This window comes from Falco peregrinus, chromosome 3 (genome assembly GCF_023634155.1).
Source record: "Falco peregrinus isolate bFalPer1 chromosome 3, bFalPer1.pri, whole genome shotgun sequence".
Classification (NCBI taxonomy): domain Eukaryota; kingdom Metazoa; phylum Chordata; class Aves; order Falconiformes; family Falconidae; genus Falco; species Falco peregrinus.
In genome coordinates, this window is record NC_073723.1 from 52,713,135 (window position 1) to 52,736,561 (window position 23,427).

A 23,427-nucleotide genomic window follows, 5' to 3' on the forward strand; every position below is an offset into this window, starting at 1 on the left:
TATATAAATGCTTAATAACATTAACTTTATTCACAAAAAAGATAGTAAAATTGATATACAGGCTTTTTTAGAGGACAACCAATAAACAATATTAATTGTTTACAAAACAATATGAATTGACTTTTCTGTAAGAAATTAAATACAAGTATAAGACAATGAATAAATTTGTTCTTTAAAACATGATCTGCTACTGCATGATTTATATCAATCCGTTCCAATATCTCACTATAATACAATGTCTGTGAGCAGAGAAAATTGTATTTATTTGTTCATTTATATGGATAAAGTCCAACTGCTCTTCTCTGAATGGGGCAAAAGTAAAAAAAGGGGAAAATATGACAGAAAAATATGTAAGTGTTTGAAATTAACAGTGATGATCCTAGTTAAAAACACAATGCCTTAAGAACAAAGCAGGCATTTCTGCTATGGAAACCAAACACAGTAAAAGAAAAACAAATGCAAGAAGAGACAGTGGTCTTTGTACATATGTTCAACTTTGGAAAGCTGCAACTGCTTTGTCCATAAACACTGGAGATGCATGAATATTATCAGATCCATGTTCGCTTCAAAAGCTTTATCAGAAAAGAATGCTAAAAATAAACTGGATGCTACGGAGGAATAAAAAGAACCCTGAAAGAATGTGACAGATGAAGGAAAAATATTTGGGTAGCAAATAAAGGCGATTCACCATTATTGCTACAGTAGAAAAGGCGAACAAGAACAGTTTTAAGCCTACAGGAGGCATTTCCATTTAGTGGAGAATAATTAGGCTCCATTCTTTAAATCAGCTTCTTCAAGGGCCAGGACTGAGTGAAGGAATAAAGCAAAAAACAACTATTAAGCCATAAAGTGTTAGGGTATGAGCTGGAGGAGCAGCTGGGTTTCTGAAGATAAGACCTCCTTTAGTGAGTGTTCACAGAGTGTTAACGTGAATCATAGAATTAGAATTACTTAGCAAGGAGAGCACGTTAAAAATGTTTTTGACAACCTCCATTTAAAATAACTTCCTCTCTTCCATTTTTCCAAGACCAGTTTTGGCAAGTATTTTGAAAGGCTATCATTTATAAAAATCAGCAATGCTATCTTTTAATTTCAAATTCTATAGGCTATCTCTGTTATTTGTTATTACCCTTTACCTTCCCTGCTCCAGAAATATTACACCTACCTAAAGCATATTAGAAGAGTTTCATCAAAGAAACGATTTTTGTAGGAATACAACTCAAAATTATTCTACCTCATTGCCAGTGAAAGTTATTAAGAATAATTATAAACAGATTTCTGTAACTAAATGGACAGGAAAAATTTCTGGAGTGCTTTAAGGGGCTTATTTTGCCAAAATAAATAGCACCATTAATTCCGATTTCAGACAGACCATACTGATTTAAAATCAAACCAGTAAAAACAACAGCAGTTCACTTCCTTCTTTGCTACAGAAACCACAGCAGATGAGAAGGATTGTTTACTAATGGCCACATTACAAAACACAAATTAATATTGCTACCATATGCTAAAGACTAGAGTCTACCTCAAGCATAAAATGTATGCACACACTCTGGAGATAGGAAACTTCACAGAGAACTCCCTTAGGAAAACATACACACAAATCTCTCTCTAAAATATCCATAAAATTCAATATTTTCTTTGGGTGACATAGATCTATACTTGTATTGACATAAATGGTCATGCTTTGCCAACACAGATGTATCAAGTAATTCACCTCCATCATTCTTTGATCTCTAGAGCCCAACTCGCAAAATCTGAACAATTCAGAACTCGACTGTTGCCATCAGCTCTTGAAAATGAAAACCAGTTTGGGAGTTAGTTAATTGAACAAGTTCGCCAAAGCAAGCAAAAACAGATGAATATATCAAGGGCACTACTGTGACTATAATACTCTTTTTGAAAAGCAATACTAGCACTGTGAAATGATAAATAATATTGAATAGTATTTTTTGGAAAAAGACATCAAATACCACATCAGCTTGGTAGCTTGCACTGAATCATATTATATTCTCGGCGTGCTTTTGAGCCTAAACATTTCACAAAGCTTTGAAAACTGTGAATCTTTATTCCAAAGGAAGTCAACACTTTCCACTAAAAATATACAGCCTGTCATCACTAAGCCACCAATTTCTTAGGCCTCATTAACTCTACTGTACAGTAAAAAAAAAGCAGATGAGAAAGATCTATCCCTCAAGCTCTACAATATCTTCTCTCATTCTTATGACTCCCCTCCAGTGGGAATGAAACAAACAGAAGTTAAAATCAACCCTGGGTATAATATTTTTATTTTATAGCCGCTTGCAGGGAGATGAAAAAAAAAAACCCACAACAAACCACCACCAAAACAAAACAAAAAAAGGGAAAAGCTGTCTCTTTCTGATATGTCATCTAAAAGTTTGTATGTTCGAGCTGCTATTCTGTTACTGTCCTGCTTTTAGAAGAGCCTGTCCCACATCTAGATGCTGCCATGTGCAATGGACATATTCTGCAGAATTATCTGATATTATTCCTAAGAGACAGATGCTGAGGGTAACAGGTTTCCCTGAATCGCCAGAAATTCTGTTCCTGGAAAGGAACTGAAGATCTAAATGTGGACTTCAGGTTTGAAACAATGGTGAATATTCATTCCTCACTACAGGAGTTATCCTAGTAGCTTCCTAGTCCAAAATGCACAAGGTGTTCAAGACCACAGACAGTAGGTATGAAGACAAAATTTCAGGATTCAGCATGAATCTGATCCTCTATTGTCCATCATTTAATTTAGTATATATAGGAAAACTGCCTAAGAAATTAATTCCGCTGCTTCATGTTCGCAATTGAAAAACTTACAGTTTTAGGAAGTACTGAAAACCAAAGTGCCTGAAGAGGAGACATATGTTGCTCATATTTGGGCAAACATCGAACCTATGTTTGGGTTGGGTAGGGGAAGGAAGTCACACCACCATAGGAATTGCTACCTCCTCCACAGTTACATCATTGTGCATTCCATTGGCTTGCACGAAGACAATTTTTAATCAACTGTGCTCTGTGGTTGATGGATTAGCCCTGGCTTCAGAAACCCTAGGGAGAAATGCTTTTTGAGAACAGAACATCCTATTGACAGGCAAAAGGATATTACAGTCATCATTTTCCCAGGCAACAGTAATTGAGATTTTAATTCTTTTACTGATACTGACTGCATCTTTACATGCTGCCCCTGTATTTGAGGGAAATAGAATTTATAAAAAAGATACGAGACTGCTGGAGAGCTTCTATAGAAAACCCATTCCAAACAAAACCAACTGTAGCTTACAGAGTTTCTTTAACATACGCCTCTGGAGAAGGTGGGGAAAAAAATTGTCTCCACAGTATCTGAATAATCTAACGGTGAGACCATTCCAGTTGTGATTTTAGCAATATCGATATGGAATAACAGCTTTCACCAAGTCATGTGTTTATAACTGTGAGGAATTTTTATATTATTATGCTAATAAAATTGTTCAGTAGCCTGCAGTTATGCTGGGAAAATTGTGCCTGCTGGGGAATAATTCTTCTCTGAGTGTCATCTGGTACTTTTTAGCCCTAAAGCTGAAGACTATAATCTAAAAGCCTACAAACGGACTGAGGCTGTTGCTTAGGGTTTCATCCTCTGCTTCCAGCTAACCCTAAAGTGGCACTTCTAAAATTCCTGCTAGGCAATTTCTGATCACTCTGTCAGAACTGGGGCTTCTGCACTCTACCACAGTGGAAACAAGAGCAAATAAAAATGCAATCAATTGGGCAATTAAGAATACAATGTGCAAACAACACCCATCCTGGTATGTATCACACATACTAAGGCTGAAAGGAGACACACTATTTATTGACCTTTTATAAAACACAAGTCGGAGAATTTCATAAAGTGTGTTTTATACTGAATCAAATGTTATTTTTATGCCACAGAATAGTCTCCTGGAAAGAAAAATAATCCCAGCTTTAGTGTGAAAAGTTTAATTGATAGGCATCTTGTTAGATTTGGTCTGCTAAACCAAGTATTTTCTATACAAATATTTTTTCTCAAACATTTACAAACTGATTAAGTCACCACCTCATCTTTGATAAACTAACTAGACTGCCCCCCTTAAATTTCCCAAGGCAAACGAGGTATTTATGAAATTGCAGAATGGCCAGGGTTGGAAGGGACCTCTGGAGATCACCTAGTGCAGCCCCCTGCTAAAGCAGGTTCTCCTAGAGCAGGCTGCACAGAGCAGGTTTTGAATGTCTCCAGAGAAGGAGACTGCACAGCCTCTCTGGGCAGCCTGTGCCAGGGCTCTGCCACCTTCAAGGTAAAGAAGTTCTTCCTCATACTCAGATGGAGCTGCCTGTGCTGCAGTTCGTGCCTGTTGCCCCTTGTCCTGTCGCTGGGCACCACTGAAAAGAGCCTGGCCCCGTCCTCTTGACACTCACCCTTAAAATATTTGCAGACATTGATAAGGCCCCCTCTTCAGTCTTCTCCTCTCCAGGCTGAACAGCCCCAGCTCCCTCAGCCTTTCCTCACAAGGGAGATGCTCCAGTACCCTAACCATCTTTGTATCCCTCTCTAGTCGTTCCCTGTCTCTCCTGAACTGGGGAGCCCAGAACTGGACACAGCACTCCAGACATGGCCTCACCAGGGTAGAGCAGAGGGGGAGGCCAACCTCCTTCCACCTGCTGGCCACGCTTCTCCTGATGCACCCCAGGATCCCATTGGCCCTCTTGGCCACCAGGGCACACTGCTGGCTCATGGCCAGCGTGCTGTCCACCAGGACTCCCAGGTCCTTCTCCACAGAGCTGCCTTCCAGCAGGTCACCTCCAGCCTGTACTGGTGCGTGGGGTTGTTCCTCCCCGGGTGCAGGACCTCACACTTGCCATTGTTGAACTTCATGAGGTTCCTCTCCATCCCGCTTTCCAACCTGTCTAGGTCTCACTGAATGGCAACACAACACACTGATGTATCTGCCACTCCTCCCAGTTTTGTATCAGCAAACTTGCTGAGGGCACACCATGTCCCTTTATCCAGGTCACTGATGAATAAACTGAACAGGACTGGACCCAGCACTGACCCCTGGGGCACATCGCCAGCTACAGGCCTCCAGCTAGACTCTGTGCGGCTGATCACAGCCCTCTGAGCTCTGCCATTCAGCCAGCTCTCATCCCACCTCACTGTCCACCCATCTAACCCACACTGCCTGAGTTCACCTATGAGGGGAGACAGTGTCAAAAGCCTTGCTGAGGTCAAGGCAGACAACACCCACTGCTGTCCCCTCATCTACCCAGCCAGCCATTCCATCACAGAAGGCTGTTAGGTTGGTCAGGCATGATTTCCCCTTGGCGAATCCATGTTGACTACTCCTGACAACTTTCTTTTCCTCCACATGCTTAGAGATGACAGCCAGGATGAGCTGTTGTTCCATGACCTTTCCAGGGATGGCTGACTGGAACTCCTGTTCACTCAGGAGTTCTTATGTGCCTTTTCAAAATCCTTTCCTATTTTTCTTAATTCTTTCTTATAGCTGTAATGAATGCAATACATTAGTAATCATTTAACTAGCGTTACACCCAAAGGAAACACTATGCCTATATTCTTTTATCAGTACTACCAGAATTACAGTCCAAGAACTGCACTGGACTAATTAGCAAAAGCATCTAATTTATGTTCAATTCATTTTCCATTGTGATCCTTAAACACTTTTCAGATTTACTGATTTACTGAATACATGTTTCCAGCGTGCAAATGTGACCCTTTTTCTTCCCTTTACAGCCTAAAAAAAATCCATGTTATTCAACTGTAATCATTTACAAGGCAATAAAGAGGGATCTCAACATCATTATTTATTATCAACAAAATTAATCATGAAGGTTTTTATACTTTTCAAAAAGTATTGACAAAGATATTGAATGAAGAGTAGTCAAGTCACATCTTCAAGAGAACAGCAAAAATACCTACTGTGGATGGTGATTCCTACACCTTTGCAAATCTAGTAATTTGTACTTTTCAGTCCACTTAAAACTGGTTGCATTTCTCAGATGTGGCCCTGTTTTTAAGCCAAGCATTCTATACTGTAAATGAAATCACTTACAGAGTTCTACACATATATGAATAGATATCTTTAACAACAAAACTTTGTCTCAAGAAAAGCTATGATCAAACATGTTTTATGTTCTGTATCTGCTGACTGATACAAGATATGCTGTCTTCAGTTCCTTATAGATCACATCCAGCGTTGGTCTTTCTATATGCAGTATAAACTCACTATTGCCATCCCATTTACTCCTTTTAAAAATATCCAGTGCATGACATCAAAAATTTAAAATTACTTGGTTTTGAAAAGTTAAATATATCAGTTTTCCAAGATTGGTTAAAGATGAAACATGAGGGAAAGTTCTCAGGTTTTAAAACAATCTAGGTGTGATGTACTGCTCTATCCAAAATATTTTAAAACGTTTAATTTTAGCAGCTGCTCTTTTATGTCACCACAAATGCTAGAATTATTTTTATTACTGTAAACTGTGAAAATAGTATGCAGCCTCCTCTCAGTCAAAACCCAGTAATTTTCTACTTCAGGCATTCTGGCATCCTTATTTACATCCTATCACTCCTAAATAATTTCCAAGGTTTTACCATGACTTTTATTTGTTTATAACAAGTAACATCAACTTTTGCTTTACGTATCTGTAACTGTATTTGCACTGCTTTTCACCCCTGTATTCTTCCTGTGACTTAGGAAAGTATACAGGAACAGTTTGTCAGAATATCAGACAGGAATTGTTGAAGAACTACAAATAGGTATGTTCACTTATACATGTCATATATATTACCTAAGCATAAAACCACCGCACGTTCAGAGTCTGTTAACTTCTAGACATAAAATATCAAAGAAAATGAAGACACAGAGCTATTTAATAATTCTTCACTTGTTTTTTTTTTCCCACTAAGCTTCAAAATTTCACCACTAGATCCACAACAACCTGTCTTAGGTAGTTCTGTTACTCCTGTCACTGAGCATTTTGTGATTTTTTTCAGTGCTGGTAGCAAGTAATACTGAAATAGTAGTATCAGTCCTGTACAGGTGCAGCATGGAAGCTAAGTTGCTCAAGACCAAAAAGGGAAGTCTGTAGCAGAACAACATGAGCTGAGCTTTTTCATGTCCTAGTTGTAAACAGGACACCCTCTCACCATATATGAAGTGAACCAAAGCAGTAGAATGCAGTCCAGCAGTGGGACAGGTTGTCAAGTGGCAGCAGAAGAGAAGAACTGATCAAGGAAAGATTTGTTTCAGAGGTCCTGGGAAACTTGATTTTATTATAAAGCATTCAGTTTATAAGAATTAAATGAGTGTAGTTTTAATAAGAAGAATATTCAATTTCTATTACTTGCAAGTAATTTTAGGTGACTGAAGAACTGTTTTCTTAATGAGCAATTATTACCTCTCAAAAAGAAAAAAATATTTCTAAGGTTGTCATTTTCAAGTTCTTGCAATGTTTTAGTTTGTCATTATCTCAGAGAAAAAAATTCACAATCTCATACTTCAGCATGTCTTTACATCAACATGGCACCCAGGAGAATCTCTGCCTGAAACAAAAAAAAATACAAACCTTTGTCCTGTGCCCAGAACTCTACTGAGGGACCAACCCCACATGCCCACTCTGAAATCAGTGAGATGTCTATCTGACAGCTGCAAGTCTGATGCCCAATAAAGCAAATTACTCTTTAGCTGTGGGGCCTAGAACAAAAAAATTGTAAGCCAAAAAATTAGTTACTTAAAGCACACCCAACATCATTACTCATTGTCTTTTACAAATCTAAGTCAAATAGAGGCACTTGGTGTTAATGATTTCTTTACAAGGTCAAAAAAGAGGGAGTCAGTCAAAAATAGTTCCATTGAGTACACAACACTAATACTGTTTAGAAACCACACCATGAAAATCTTAAGTAAACAACACTGTTTCTTTTCCCAAAATGTGCCCTCTAACATCAAAATTAAAATACCTACCACCATTTTCTTCTCCATTATTATTGTTTGTCTCAGCCATTTCAGCGCCATCTAACTCAGATTCACATCCTAAATCCAATGTTCCATCAGTAGGGCATGTTGATTCTTCTTTCTACCATTAAAAAAGAAAAAGAAAACTGAAATTAACAAGAAAAAAATCAATCATGATCCTGCTGCATCTGCGAAAATAGATTACTGCAGTGTACTCCTCATGCTTACATTTCAAAAACTAGAATAAAATAAAATATGCTTGGGAGGGACTTCAGAGAAAGATATAAAAACAGATTTCATGAGACAACTTGCCAAGCAAAAGCAAAAAAGCTATTTTGTAAAGTCGTAACATACTTTTTTTAAAAATGTCGAATAAAATGCAAGATCTTGCAACAAAACAAAACCAGACTTGTTTGGCTGTTAAAAATCCTGGTTTTCCAGCTGAGTGTCCACAACATTGCAGCAAAACACAAATCCTTTAATGTTTCTTTTCTGCCTTTCCCTGTTTTTTGAATTCAAATAACTGAAGCAACCTGGAGCTCACAAGCATGAGAGAGATTGTGAATACCTGGATTTGTGCCAAGAATATCTCCCGATTTAAAGAAAAACAACAGCATTTGTTTTAGTAAATTAGGAAATAGAGCTTCTGAAAACTACTAATTCAAGCTCAGATACAGAATTTTTAGTTATCAGCAACAGGCAAATCTATATCGTTTTATATGTTTAAAACCCTTACATCAAATAAGTCTGTAATAAATTACAAAAGATCCTTCCCCCCAGCCCAAAATTGTAACTGACTACATTCAGACTGCCAAATATATAATGTCACTTTCTTGTTTCTCACCTCTGACTCACATTCCTCCGCTCCTATTGTGAAACCCCTCTAAGTTTGACCATCTACAGCAAGAAAAAATTTCCACCCACAGAAACCATTATATACAGACCAAAAAAGAAAAATAAAGAGGAAAAGGAATAGAAATAGCATAAAGGCAAAATTCTATCACTATAATTATATTCCTTCTCAAAAGCAATAATGCAACCTGTAAATTAAAAGCTGCTTTATATCAGACTTGCAAATAATGTTACACTATTCAAAAATAAAAGGTTAAAACAATTACTTAATGAGGAAGACAGTGATCCTCTTGAGCTTACTGCTCATAAAACAAAGGCCTTTCTGTGAGCAACTCTGAAAAAGCAGCATTTTAGCTATGCTACGTGTTTTTTATACCATATGCCAAATGTAAGAACATGTATATGCTTTCTAGGATAAAACATTTGATGTTTACTTTCATTATAAATCCTTTCAAAAGACATCTGAAAGCAGTTAGAAGGACTATCAGGTCATTTCCTCTCTAAAGAATCTAATCTGTTTACCTTTATCTCTATTGAGACATTCATAAAATGGATTAATAGTGCTATGCACTTGCCATATACAAAATTTAAACTTACTTTGAGAGCGTAGAGTCCTGACTTCCCAGGGATTTTGAAGAATGTTCCATCACCTACACGAGTGTTAGTATGAAGCATTGCATTCAGGCAAGCTAATGGAGAGGTTCCACTGCAAAATAAAATTGTGCAGTCCAAGACTGAGTGCCTCTTGTAAAACTATTCCATCGGTCTATTTTTTCTAAAACTCATGCTTGTCCAGCTTTTTTTGCTCCCCCCCACCCCCCACCCCCCACACCCTTTTTTTTTTAAATTCTCTCAACCCTGAAAACATCTACATTACAATAACAGGCCAGTTTCAAACTTAATCATATGCATCTGTCCCCTAGGCTCGAGGCAAAAAGTCTGTGAATTAGAATTATGCTTTTCTTCATACAGCAACCAGCTCCACATTCTGGGAGAACCAAAGTCCAAATATTTATGTGAAATTACTTCGTAAATAACACCATGAAGCCTCAGTTTTGAAATGTTACAGACAATGTGGCTGCTGCACATGAACGATCAAAACAGTACCAAGTTCAAGGGCAGCTGCATCCCATAGGATGAAAGGCAACAAAAGAATAATAAAGAGCCCAGGAAGAACACATTTAAAATTAAAAGTGATATATAGTTAAGCCTTCTTCTGGCTTAACACAATCAGCATGCATTGCTATAAAAAAATACAAGCATGTTTGAACCTTCTATGAAGCACTATCTTTTCTAATTAGAGTTGGTTTAAAGATTAAGAGATTGACCTACTCAAGGTAGTAATTGCAATGCCACTGTGGAATGCATGTTAAAAGGACTATTTAAAAAGAAACACAAGACATTAAGAAAAAAAGAGTGCTTGTATAGAGATGTGTTTGTAATATATGCGTGTTTACATGAGAAAAATAAAGCAAAGTGTTTCTACCTTAGCTACACTTAACACTATTCTGAAAAGTTGATCTAAGAAATGGTGGGTAAGAAGGTAGTCATAAATTATTTTATTTCATTTCAATTTAAAGTACCAGATTTATAGATGTACTATCACGTCTTTGTCCCCATTTACAGACAAATGTACACAGTGAACTCAGGGATGGAATGTGAAACTGTGCTTCTTCCCTGGGGTCCCGAGCCTGCACGCATGCTTATCTTTAGCCACATAAATATATTCCACTTGGTTAAGTGGAACAATGCCTGTGCATTAAATTAAGTGTGTTGCTAAGTATTTCAGGATTAATTATACACTCAACTATAAACCAGGAACAGGGCTTCAAAAGTCCATCAGAAACTATTGCTCTTTATTATGCATTATTACAACACAACATCCAGTCTTAGTTGAAAATTGCATGACTGAATTTTTTAATAAATAAAACCGGACTCTAATTGTCATCTTTCATATGATGATGCTCTCTGCTGATTTCCATGTTTCTGTTAAAATAAAATTAATCCTTACTGCACATGTATTAAGTTAGTGGCAAGACAGATAGTGTGGTAATTGCACTTCCAGTAAAAATTCAACTATAAAGTGTCCTCAGGACAGGAGGTCCTGTCCAATATAATTTATTCACTATTGATGACTTAAGTATCACATTACTACATCTAAAATCAAAAAGTACAGGTAAAAATGCTGCTTGTTGATAAGCTTATCAGATATTTGATATCTGAGTACTGTAATATTATAACCCTAATATAATAATAAATATAATTATTATTTAAAAATAAAATACAAAAATTCTGAAAAGTTTTTGTTTCTTTTTTTCCCTTGCAGATAAAACTAATTCCACATTCCATTTTGAAATAATACTGTAACACAAAAAACCCTAAATATGGTAGAAATATAATGATATTGCTAGCAGTAGCACAGAAAACATTAAGAGATATTTTATTGAGTTTAATGATTACTTAAAACAATTTTGGAATAAGTAGGATACTTCTCTTTGCACCTTTTCCTTATTGTATTAATGTCTGACAAGCAAAGACACAAGATGTTTAACAGAGCAGTCCTACTTCCATAATTTTTTCCATATGTTAACATAAATAACATGAAGCAATTTCGACTCTCAGAGTCTTGGATCTTTTTAGTGAAACATTATCACAGATTAAGACTTTCTCTGCGAGATAGAAAGAACTTGCTGACTCTGCAGTGGAAGACAAACTCAATATATCAAGAAACAATCTGTGTGCATGTATGCACTATTTGTATTCTCCTATTCCGATGCTGATATTCTGGACCCCGCTCTTATTTTTAGATATCATTATCCAATTAAAATGATACAAGATGTATGAACCCAAAATAGAGGATCTGGCAATACCTCATGACCACTACTGTGCTCACAGCAGATATCTTAATCTTCAAAGTCTAGCCAACTGGCAAGTGGACAATAGAAACTACTCTCTGACTTACAAAGAAATCCGTATCAGTTACTAAGCCAAGAAGTACTTTAACTACTGTTATGCTTGTTTCCTACAGATACCTGCAATTCCTAAATAACTTGGCATGTAACCAAAGGGCCATATCACCCTTCTTGAAAATTGAATTTGGGTATGTCTATAATGAGCACAAAACAAACCACACAAGTTGCAAATGAAACAATGATCTGAATACTGTGAGGCTGGATTTATTTTGAGCTAGCGGCTCAAACTGAAATTCCGCAGTGTCCTTTTATCCCTGCTATTTTGACCCACGTTGGCCAATGACTTGTCTATTCTTCTGTCAGCACAGTCATTCTTAACAAACTGTATTAGGATTCCCAAACGTTACCCACAAGGGATGCTGGAGACACTTGTAATACATGCTATCACAACACATGGGATTGTGGTTAGAAAGCCCAACAATCAAAGATCCTATGACACAGACTGATATCTGAATCACAGAGCAGTTTCTGAGGGATCCATACTACTTATTGCATGCTTTCTAAATTCTCCTACAGCCTGAGGACATATTCGTTCTGCTCAGAGCTGCTGGCACATATTAATACACCGGCCAAGGACTGCCAAATATAAGGCTGAGTATCTTTGAATATCAAAACCGGCACAGTTTGACCTAAGTTCTTGAAACACTCCAAGTCAGTTCAACTTTGATTCAGTTAAATCAAATTGGATACAATAAATTCTACTTCGTAACTTGATATCTGTGAATTTTTAGAGCCATAATGTATTTTAAACAAATGTATTGCAAATATCCCCTAGTCTACACACCAGGAATACGTTTACCATTTACAGCCTTCAGGTGCAGAAGGTTCACACTATTTATCCTCTTTTGGGTGATATTGCTGTAAGCCACTGTGGTATTCCACAAGTCATTCATACATGGGAGTCAGCCTCTGTAGCTCTATGTCTTTAAGAATGATCCTTTCCTGCTTGTATGTTTATTTTATATAAATACACATATATGCATATATACAAGCAGTATACCCACCCTGCACACTTTTAATTAGATTTTAAAAAAGAAAAATTACTTACTTTCTGCAAAGGTCATATGAAGTTACAACAACCAGCAACATAGGAAAGAGAAAAAAATTACTAATTAGCCTTCCAATATAAAAGTCGTTAATACAATTTGATTATTTAAAAGACATCAAGCATTTCAAAGTTTCATAAATACTCTTTCCAAGAGTCACTATAAGTTGGTAGTATTTGGTGCATACTGCCAAATATAATCACAAAATTCCCGTACATTATCAAAGAAAGATTCTCACCCCAGCTCCCCCATTCAAAAATATTTCCAATATTTTGTGATTCTGGGCTCCCTCTACTGGTCATGCAGCCAGTGTTACCTAAATCTAAATGCTGGACTAAGGTCTCTACACACCAAGCTCCCCAAAAACGTGTTGGGAAGTAGAGATTTCAGTTACTTTCTCCCCTGCCACCCTCCTCAAAACCCTACAAAAATCTGCAAAAAACACCAGCAAAAACACTACTTATTTTTATATTATAAAATTCTCAAACACACAGTTTTACCAGAAAAAAACTGAAAACTTCTGTGGTTATACTTTTAATTCTAATGGTCTTTATACTAGACTGCTTGCCAAGAGAAAAAAAAATTTGATCTTGTCAAAATAAAATATGTTTTAAATATGGAAAAATAATTTGACTAAAGCCAACCTGTCCAGACAATAGTGTGGCAGACAGTGAATGTTTCCTGACACTATGCAGACAGGGCACCTGGAATCCTGCAGCAGGCAGCATTTCAGCCACGCAGCCCTGCCCTGCACACGGTGCAGCCTCCTCCCAGAGCTTAGAAGGGTTCCCGATCTGTTCCTAAATCTAACAATGATGCTGTAAGAGAGGCACTTAGCTATCATATATGTGTTCAGTATTTATTTGTTTGAAATCATCTGCTCATTTCATACAGATCCATAAATCGTCACAAGGGAGCAACAATTTTTACTCGCGGCTGGTGTGTAAACCAAAAGGCTTCAGAACTAATTTCTAGACCTGATATGAAGTCACACAGAGTAAAAAAATGTTTATAACGCATGCAAGTTATACCAGTTTCAGAGTACACAAGAGTGACAACAGATAAAGAAAACAAAACTTATGAGGGAAGGCTGTAGAAAACACATTTGTGTGGTCTGAAAACAGAAAAGTAAAAGGTGTAATTGTAACTTCTCAGAAAAACATAAAGGGCTGTTGAAGTCAATGGAGATAAGTGCTCTTCATGGCCACTGGGGCAAGAAAAAGAAAGTTCACAGATAGTCTAAAAGTGAGTGTAGCTGTTGATGTTTTAATCAACATCCGAACAGAGCTGGGAAGTTTGTAAAATGACCTTCATCAGATCATCAAATACACACCAGTCCTGGCTGGTACATATACTGGAATCTGTCCCAGTGTTAGCGTTTGTATTAAATAATCTCTTGAGCATGCATCCAGCACTATATCCTGGGATTCTTTATTTCTTTAATAAATCAAAATTTTGCTTAGGGCTGAGGCTAAACACACACCCTAAGTGTATTTACCCAATATATACAGCAGCCATATACAGGTGGAGAATTGACTAGATGTCTAGATGTGCACTGTTTGCTGAAGCGTTTCATAGAGCAATGCATGCAGTACTGGACACCCAGTTTGATGAAGCCAAAGCAGAAGCTTTCCCACAATCTTCAAGGAACCGTGTGCCTATGGTCTTGCTATTATATGCCAGCAAAATGTCTGAAATTGCCTTAGAAGATAGCAGCCACGACCTAGCTTGCGAGTGACACACAAAAACACTAGGAACTGAAGCAGCAATACCAAGATAGCTGTCCTATATATCAAAAAGACAAAGTGCCACTGACTGCTCTAGAGCCACTCTCCCCCCACAGCCATGCTTGACTGAGCTGGCAGTGCTGCACCAGCTGTTGGTGCTGGGGCCAAGGCTCAGGGGGGAAGAACCAGAAGAGGTGCAGTGAACAGCTGACTGAAAAAAACCTAGACATTCAGCTGTATTCAAATGGTACAGGCACAGGATCCTTCCCTTGGCACAGAAAGAAGTAGAGAGCACAGAGTAAACGGCTGAAAATAACGCTGATGAGTGCAAGATTTCCTACCAACCCTCTACAAGCTTTCAGCAATAAAAGCCTCAAGTCAGTCTAAACAAATCAGATCAACTGTCTTCCCTAGTTATTTGGTATACCCCTACAGTGTGGTGGACCGACCCTGGCTGGACAACAGGTCCCCACCAAGGCCACTCTATCGCTCCCCCTCCTCAGCTGAATGGGGAAAGAAAATACAAAGGGTCAAGGTAAGGACAGGGAGACATCACTCAGCAATTACCGTCACAGGCAAAACAGACTCGACTTGGGGAAATTAATTAATTAGCGATCAAATCAGCGTAGGATAATAAAAAATAAAACCATTACTCCTACCCCTCCCCTCTTCCCAGGCTCAACTTTATTCATGAATTCTCTACATCTTCCCCCCCCCCCTTCCTCCCCCCAGCAGCGCAGGGGGACAGGGACGGCATGGGGCTGGGTCAGTCCATCACACGCTGCCTCTGCCGCTCCTGCCCCCTCGGGGGAGGCTCCTCACACTCGGGCCCTGCTCCAGCCTGGGGTCCCTGCCACGGACACGGCCCTCCATGGACTTCTCCAACGCGAGCCCTTCCCAGGGCAGCAGCCCTTCCCAGGCTGCCCCAGCCGGGTCCCCCCCCGGGCGCAGCCCCTCAGGCACAGCGGCTCCAGCGCGGGTCCCCGCGGGGGCACAGGCCCGGCCAGCAAACCTGCTCCCGCCTGGGCTCCTCTGCACGGGGCCACAGGCCCTGCCAGGAGCTGCTCCAGCGCCGGCTGCCCGCGGGGCACAGCCTCCTCGGGGCATCGCCCTGCCCCGGCCTGGGGTCCCCGTGGGCTGCAGGTGGGGATCTGCTCCACCACGGCCCTCCACGGGCTGAGGGGCACAGCCTGCCTCGCCAGGGGCTTCACCGCGGGCTGCCGGGGAGCCTCTGCTCTGGGGCCTGGGGCACCTCCTGCCTCCCTCTGCGCTGGCCTGGGGGGCTGCAGGGCTGTTGCTCTCACAGCCTCACTCCTCTCTGGCTGCAGGTTGCTGCTCAGTTTATCCCCCCCCCCCCCTTGCTAAATACGCTGTCCCAGAGGCGCTACCGCCGTCACTGATGGGCTCGGCCTTGGCCAGCGGCGGGTCCATCTTGGGGCCGGCTGGCGCTGGCTCTGTCGGACATGGGGGAAGCTTCTCACAGCTTGGCACAGAAGCCACCTCTGTAGTCGCCCACTATCAAAACCTTGCAACGCAAACACAATATACACGGGAAGACCTCAAACAGTGTATTTACTTTATCATCCAATGTTAAATACAGACTACACATTCCAGGTAAAATTTCATTAATAGAAGGCAAAATAATAGACTAAACATGTTAATCCAAACTAAACCAATTTAAATTCTCAAACAGAAAAGTTGAGTTGAACGATCAATTTAAATCTCGCTTTTGAATTTGTTCCATTTATTTTCCTATTGCAAGACTAATTCATTCATTGCATGAAATGATTAAAACACCTCAATGAGAAAATGAATAGAGTTTTAATGTAATATTACCTTCTGCTAGTCACAAGACTATAAATGCATTCAGCAATTATCTAACTTACAAAAATTAATCTAAGTTGTATTTTCTGATGCTAAAACAGCAATGACATCTTATTTACTAAATTATTACAAGTGTACTTATTTCTGTTAAGTCATTTTTGGAAAGAAACTGGAATTTGATTGGCTTTTAAATACCGAATGAAAATGCACTAGATGTGTTGGAATATAATAGGAATAAAGGCAGACTTTTCAAAATGTTAAATATCTAACAATTTATTAAACAATAAAAACATGATCTTTTAGTATGTGGATAGTAGGTAGCTAGGGAACTATCTACTGGTTTTATGTAAACACTAGTGAAACTATAGAGCTGGTAGAACTCAGCCTCTCACACAAAGCTTTTATTCCTAAAATGAAACAAGAGGCTTTATATTTTTTGAACTTCCAAGTGGCTTCTTAATTTTAAAGGGACTACTAATGAGAAATACAGAAAATATTCTTGATACCTATAGTTGGTGTGACTGTCAAAACTATTTATGTTCTAAAGTCTTAACCACTTAAATAATAAATAAACTCATAATAAATGTCTTGAGCCTTAAACAGCTTTTGCAAAAGTTTTACAGGAATTGAAGTGCATACGGGTAGAATACTATTTATATAGTTTCAATAAAATATACTTAAGGCTTATTCCTAATATAAGCTCTCCCAATTGGATTTTTAAATGTATTAAAGGATTAGAAGAAATTTCTTAAAATATGTATTTTCTTAAGTTTATTTTTAATCAGTTTTACCCACATTAGCCAAAATTAACATCAGTTTTGTTCTCATTTGGGCAGGATCCTAAAAAAAATTTTTACATCTCTGGTCCTACTTACGCTTCACATGTAGCATCTGACTTTCAGCCTTTGAATATCACAAACATGGCTACTATTCTTGAGCAGCACAAGTAAGCCAGAAAGCTCACAGCTATCAGGTAACACAACAGACTAATACAGCCGATTTGACTGTAGTCTCACAGACCGCAAACAAACCCCAGAAGATGATAGGGAAAAAGAGCCATTATATAGACTATTGACATCGCTTCATACTCAACCCTCATGCAGATTCTTGTTTTTCTAAACCAGATGAAGATAGAGGCAAAATTATTAGTAGTATGATGGAAAGAAAAAGGACCAGTACAGACATGCTAAAACATCCATCACAGATACCTCGCGCCTGTCTCACAAGCTAGCAGAACTCACCTATCAGTTTTCACTGAGGTTAACCAAAGTAGTGAATCCCATATATCTAATGCAGAAGAACACAGCAATGAACTTGGACTTTGCCCTTTGTAGCTTGTGAGGGACTTACAAGCAGCTGGAATCACAGTTAACTGAAGTATCTGATATACCACCAAGAAACTGAATCTTTTCATTGTCTTTCTGGTGTGAAATAATCTGGAGCAATCCTGGAGAGAAATTCAACACGGATACTAAATTCAAGCCAGGTTTCATGAAAGGGTATTTTTTGCATTCCTTAGCAGGAAATCTCATTTACATACTCACCTAGTCTGGTTTTATATTTTTAATTCACCAAACCTGGGATCAGGGAAGGAGTTGGAAGTGAAGCTGCTTTCACAGAACTAACGGGTGTCTTCCCCCTCTTACCAGATCGCCCCCCAAGCATTAAAAGAACACGCTATCTCCTTAGAGGAATGGTAGCAGCCACCCAGACAGACACACAAAGATTATTCAAGTACTCTGTGAAGGGATATATAGTGTAAACAAATATTGGAGATTATGCCACTACCCTTAAGACCTATTTCTACCACTTCTAGGATCTTTCTACATAAACCAATCTCCCTCTGGACCTTTTGTACATCTACATACAGCTACTGTGTGCAGTGATTACATGACATTAGCACATACAATAAAGCACAAACCTAATAAACCTCTAGCCATAGGTCATCATGAAAAAAGCAAGGTGGACAAGTGAATGAAACTGCTAGCCAAAGGTGACTGTGACAAAAAGACAGGGGATGCTAGTAAGAAAAGGTTGGTTTGTTTCTTCATTTAAGAGTTTGCCAGACTGGTTCCATTCACACAGTCAGTCACAAGTGACTAGCTGACCACAATCTGAGATGATACTTACATTTCTTGGGAAATCAAAGTTCTCATGCATGACTACCCACAACTTTTTATTCTGATTACCTCTCAGTAGGTAAGAGTTTGGCTCACTTTTGCAAATGACGGCATAGACTTAGGGTTTTTTTCACCTCTTAGCTGTATTGCAGCACTACACTATATCTCATCTTTCTTTTTTTCTGCAGCGGGAAAGACTACTGAAGACACATCAGGTCTGCCCTCTGCTCTGTACAAGAGTCTTTGATAGATCAGCATTTCCACCCTTACCTTTACAGCACTCTGTGGTCTGAGGCCAGGGTATATGAAGTTCTGGTACCCTACAACACTGATAATGAATCTTTTTGACATTGAGAGCAAAGTGTATTGTATCTCCTCATGCTGGCAGCCTGGGAAAACCTAATGGTGTCAAACCTGGTGATAATAACCACAGTAATGTTCTAGAAAAAAAACCAAATGGAATTCATCTGTGGTGAAACCAGGGCTTTATTATGACTCATCTAAAACAATGAAATGAAAAGCCTCTGTAACAAAAGTTCATCACAAATCTCAGTACTCCTTAAGCCAGTGAGGCTTTTTTTTTTTTAAAAAAAAATATTTTCTCTCACAAGAAAGCCTTCACATACAGAAGTTCCAGAACCTGTGTAAAACGTAAAAGCATTCCCTAATAGAATTTTACAGAGTTATTGCCATGGATTTTGCCCTGAATATATTTTTCTTTCAAAAACATTTTTGAAGGAAAAATATCCTATAGCTATAGAAATTTACTCTAGGTTTATAATGTATTTGAAAACAAGATGCTAGCAGTATAGCAACTAAATTTGAGAAGGAAAAATAAAAACTACACAAGCATATCATATCAATGCCACATTATACATTGCAGACAGAAAGATATAAACACCCTCTCAAAATTTAAATATCCCTACCCATTATTTTTGCTGATTACCCTTGCCCTTTGTCAGCCATGCCTCTGAGTAGGTCTCCCTGAATATCTGTAATGTTCTGAAAAGTATGCTTGAAACACCATGACACCTCTTTAAATGATATTCACATATGGCAACAAGCATTCCTCGACCAGAAAGGAAATGAGAATACAAGTTTTATAGAGAATGTTTACACTTTTCTGTGTTCTCTAACACCTGTGAAAACCTGAGGTTTTTCTTCTTTGTGAAGAAAAAAATCTCAGAGAAAGGACATATAGTACATGCATCTCTGTACTTTGAATCCTTACTATTTCATTAGATTTAGTACAAATAATACTAGAAAAAAGCAATGCTAACAAAAAAGAAGTATTTTGAATGTATTTTTGAAAGACACAGGTAAAGATTAAAGAGTACCTTTTGAAATCATCCTAAAAGAAAAATGTTTCAGAAAGAAAATTATCCCGAAAGAACAATAAATCAGCATGCGTCAGAGATGGTCACGACAGCTAAGGTGTCCAAAGGACTGAGAACACCCACCTCATTCAACATCACTTGAAAGAAACTATTTGATTCCTTTGTGTAACAAATTCTTATACTGGTCAAATAATACAGTTCTCTCCGACAGCTAATTCCTATTCAAAAATGTATGGGTTTTTCTCTTCTCTTTTAATAAAATATTTTCTTTTAATAGTTTTAACTGATTTCATTAAAAAGCAGTAGCACATTTTTCATTTTCTACTTTAATACCAATGATCACCGTGAAGGACAAAATTATAAAGAAAGGAAAAAAATAAATTCCTGCCACATGAAAGGAACTCTCAAGTAGAGGTTAAAAAATGGCTTTCTTAAAGAAACCATGGGTTTGATATATATGATGTCTTATTTTAGTATCAGATTTCACAGGCCCTTGTGGGTTTTAAATACATATGTTTAGAAAAATGAAGTAATGACTGTGCTACAATCAAAAATGTAATAAACCCAAGAAAAACATTGCCACAAAATGTGCAATGTATAAAATGAGAAAAAACACCCCACCCTTCCAAATATTCTTGGCTTCAAGTTGGGTGAAGCTTACTCCTCAGAAAAAAAACCAAAACAAATACACCAAAAAACCCCGTGGAAAGCAAAGTGACTATGCTGAACAAGACATAGTCAGTAATCACCAAATGCTTTTTGGCCTCTAAAATTTAATCACCCTACACAAGGGACCTCTATGAAGTTATCCCAAGTTCTCTTGTTTAATTTGGCTTTTTAACTGGCCAGTCTCCACAACTTGCTCTGTAGTGCTTTAAGAATATCTTGCATGTGTGTTATTGAGATTTAACTGGTTAGTCAAATGCAAAATAAAAAAAATACACCACCCCCAAAAAAAGGTTACAGCTATTTTTAAGAACATTCAGCTCCACCAAGGTTCACATACTCATATAATTGTAGCCTGATTTACATTGTGAGGAACTTCCAGAAGTCATCTAGTCCAACCTCCTGCTCAAAGCAGGGTCACTTGGATCTGGGCCTTGTCCAGTCAAGTTTTGTGCAATCTCCAAGAATGGAGACTTCACAGCCACTCTGGACAACCTCCTCCCATGCTTAACTGCTCTCACTGGGAAAATATTTTTCTTAGTATCTAATCAGAATTTTCCATGTTCCAATTTGTGTCTGTTGCCTCTCATTCTTTGCTTCTCATGCTGTCACTGTGCAACCTCCAAAAAAACCTTGGCTCTGTTTTCTCTACACCCTCCTGTTAGTGAGCTGTGGGCTGCCATGGGATCCCCCGAGCCTTTTCTTCTCCTGTGTGAACAAGCCCAGCTCTCTCAGCCTTTCTTCATACACCATATGCTCTAGACTCCAACCATCTTGGTGAACCTCCACTAGACTCACTCTGGTATACCAATCTCTTACCTGTACTAGGGGGCCTAAAATGGGACATGGTACTCCAGATGTGGTCTCACAAGTGCTGAACAGAGGGAGAAGGATCAGTTCACTTGACCTGCTGGCAATGCTGTTGCTAACACAGCCCAGTAAGGGCTTGGCCTTTTTTGCTGCAAGGGCACGTTGCTGGACTAACATCTGGCTTGTTAACAGTCAAAGGACTCCCAGGTCATTTTCTGCAAAGCTGATTTCTAGCCTGTTAGCCCTCAACCTGTACTGCTACATGGGTCACTATGTCCCAGATAAAGGAGTTTGCTTTTGCCTTTGTTGAATTTAATGAGGTTCCTGTTAGCGCAATTCTCTGCTGTCTTGACCCCTCTGAATAGCAAACCAGTCTTCCAGTGTACCAGCCACTCCCTCCAGTCAAAGATCATCTCCAACCTTGCTGAATGTGCACTCTGTCCCATTGTCCAGATGTTTATTAGCAACATTCAACAATAACAGCCTCAGTATAAATCTCTGAGCAACACCACTTAGTAACTGGTCACCAAACAGAGTTAACACATTTGATAGAAACACTTTGGGCCCTGCAGTACAGGCATATTTCCATCCATCTTATTGGCCACTTATTGAGTTCCTATCTCACCAATTTGACTGTGAATATACTATGCGAAATGATGCCAAAGGTCTTGCTAAAGTCAATGTAAATAACATCCACTGTCCTCCTCTCATGCACTGAACCATTCGTCTCAGCACAGAAGGTGAAGAGGCTGGTCAGGCATGATTTACCCTTGCTCATTCATACTGGCTTTTTGCCATACTTGCTTGACTTTCTGCACATTGGGATGGACCATTCTCATTCACCAATGAAGAAGAAACAGGCTTCCTGGGCCCTTTTGTCCGTAGTCTGATCATCAACCATAGCCAAGACTGCCATCAACCTTCACACCTTCAATCAGTTCTTCCTTGTTCATGTGTAACAAGTCCAGTATGGCATGTCCCCTAGTTGGTTCATCAATCACCTGCATCAAGAAATTGACTTTCAAGAATGTCCTGTCTTACTTGCATCCTCCATATCTACTATGGCCTGCAATAACTGCACAGCCCCTAGCAGTTACTCATCTACTTCTTGGCCAGATGGTCTGCAGCAGATCCCTACCACAACTTTACTCATGTTGCGCTACCCTCTGATCTCTCAAGTGCTCAACAGACTCAGTGCCCATTCCAAAGCAAAGCACTGTGCACTCTCGCCCCTCCTTTGCATGCACTGTGTGAGCTATCCCACCATGTCTTTGTAATCCTAAGGAGCTCTGCAAGTGTGCACAAACTTGCAACTCCTCCTGCTTGTTTCCCATGCTCTGTGCATTAGTGTACAGACACTCGAAACAGACACCCCAGTCATACTGCCTGCATAAAAGCACAAGGTTTCTCCAATCAATTTCCCCAGACACTTCCTCAATGTTTCCCATGTCTTCACTTCTCTTCAAATTGAAGCAACCTTTCCATTAAGTAGCTACTTAAAAGCCGTCCAGAAAAGGTTACTGAAACTGTCAGCAAAGATGCCCTTGCCACACTCCATCTCATGCATCCTTGTCTGTTTTCAGCAGTCCTTATTCCTCAAAAAGGGTACCTTGGTTTTGCCTGCGACACCAGCCATGCGGCTGCCCTTTGACTTAAGGGACATGCTCTCTGCTACCTGAGCATTTCCACCTCACTGGCAGGATTGAGGAAAACAACCACCTGGGCATTTTTACTCTTCACCCTTGCCCCCAGGGCTCTGCAATCATTTTTTATATATTTGGGCTCATCCCAGCAGTGGCATGGTGGCCACATGGATGAACAGCAAGGGGTGAAGTCTGAGGGCTGGACAAGCATCAGAGGTGTTCATCTGCAACATCTGTGATTGAAGTACCACACAAGAAGTAAACCTTGAAGAAGAAAGCTATCACAGGTACACCAGGCTGGCAGATGAGTGCCTCTGTCTCTGTCAGGATATGGTCTCAAATAACTGTGCCCCTCCTTTTCTTCCCCACATACACATTTGGCTGAGCCTCAGCTGGCTCCGAGGTCTCCCCTGACAATCTTGATGACCTCTTTCCAAGGCACTAC

General features: G+C 39.2%; 1 protein-coding gene across 3 annotated transcripts in view; it reads right to left on the reverse strand.

The window, feature by feature from the left end:
- The window catches only part of ASXL3 (ASXL transcriptional regulator 3), a 128,114-nt gene that overhangs the window by 61,321 nt on the left and 43,366 nt on the right, over positions 1 to 23,427 (reverse strand). For 2 of the 3 annotated variants that reach the window (XM_055800193.1, XM_055800194.1), the window contains exon 1: positions 7,597 to 7,704. Coding sequence is in view for 1 of the 3 variants with exons in the window: in XM_055800195.1 (XP_055656170.1) it covers positions 7,995 to 8,106; positions 9,435 to 9,543 (221 nt within the window). In the remaining 2 variants the exon portion in view is untranslated. Of the gene's footprint in view, positions 1 to 7,596; positions 7,705 to 7,994; positions 8,107 to 9,434; positions 9,544 to 23,427 lie in introns of those variants that run through there. The other variant, XM_055800195.1, reaches the window with a different exon arrangement.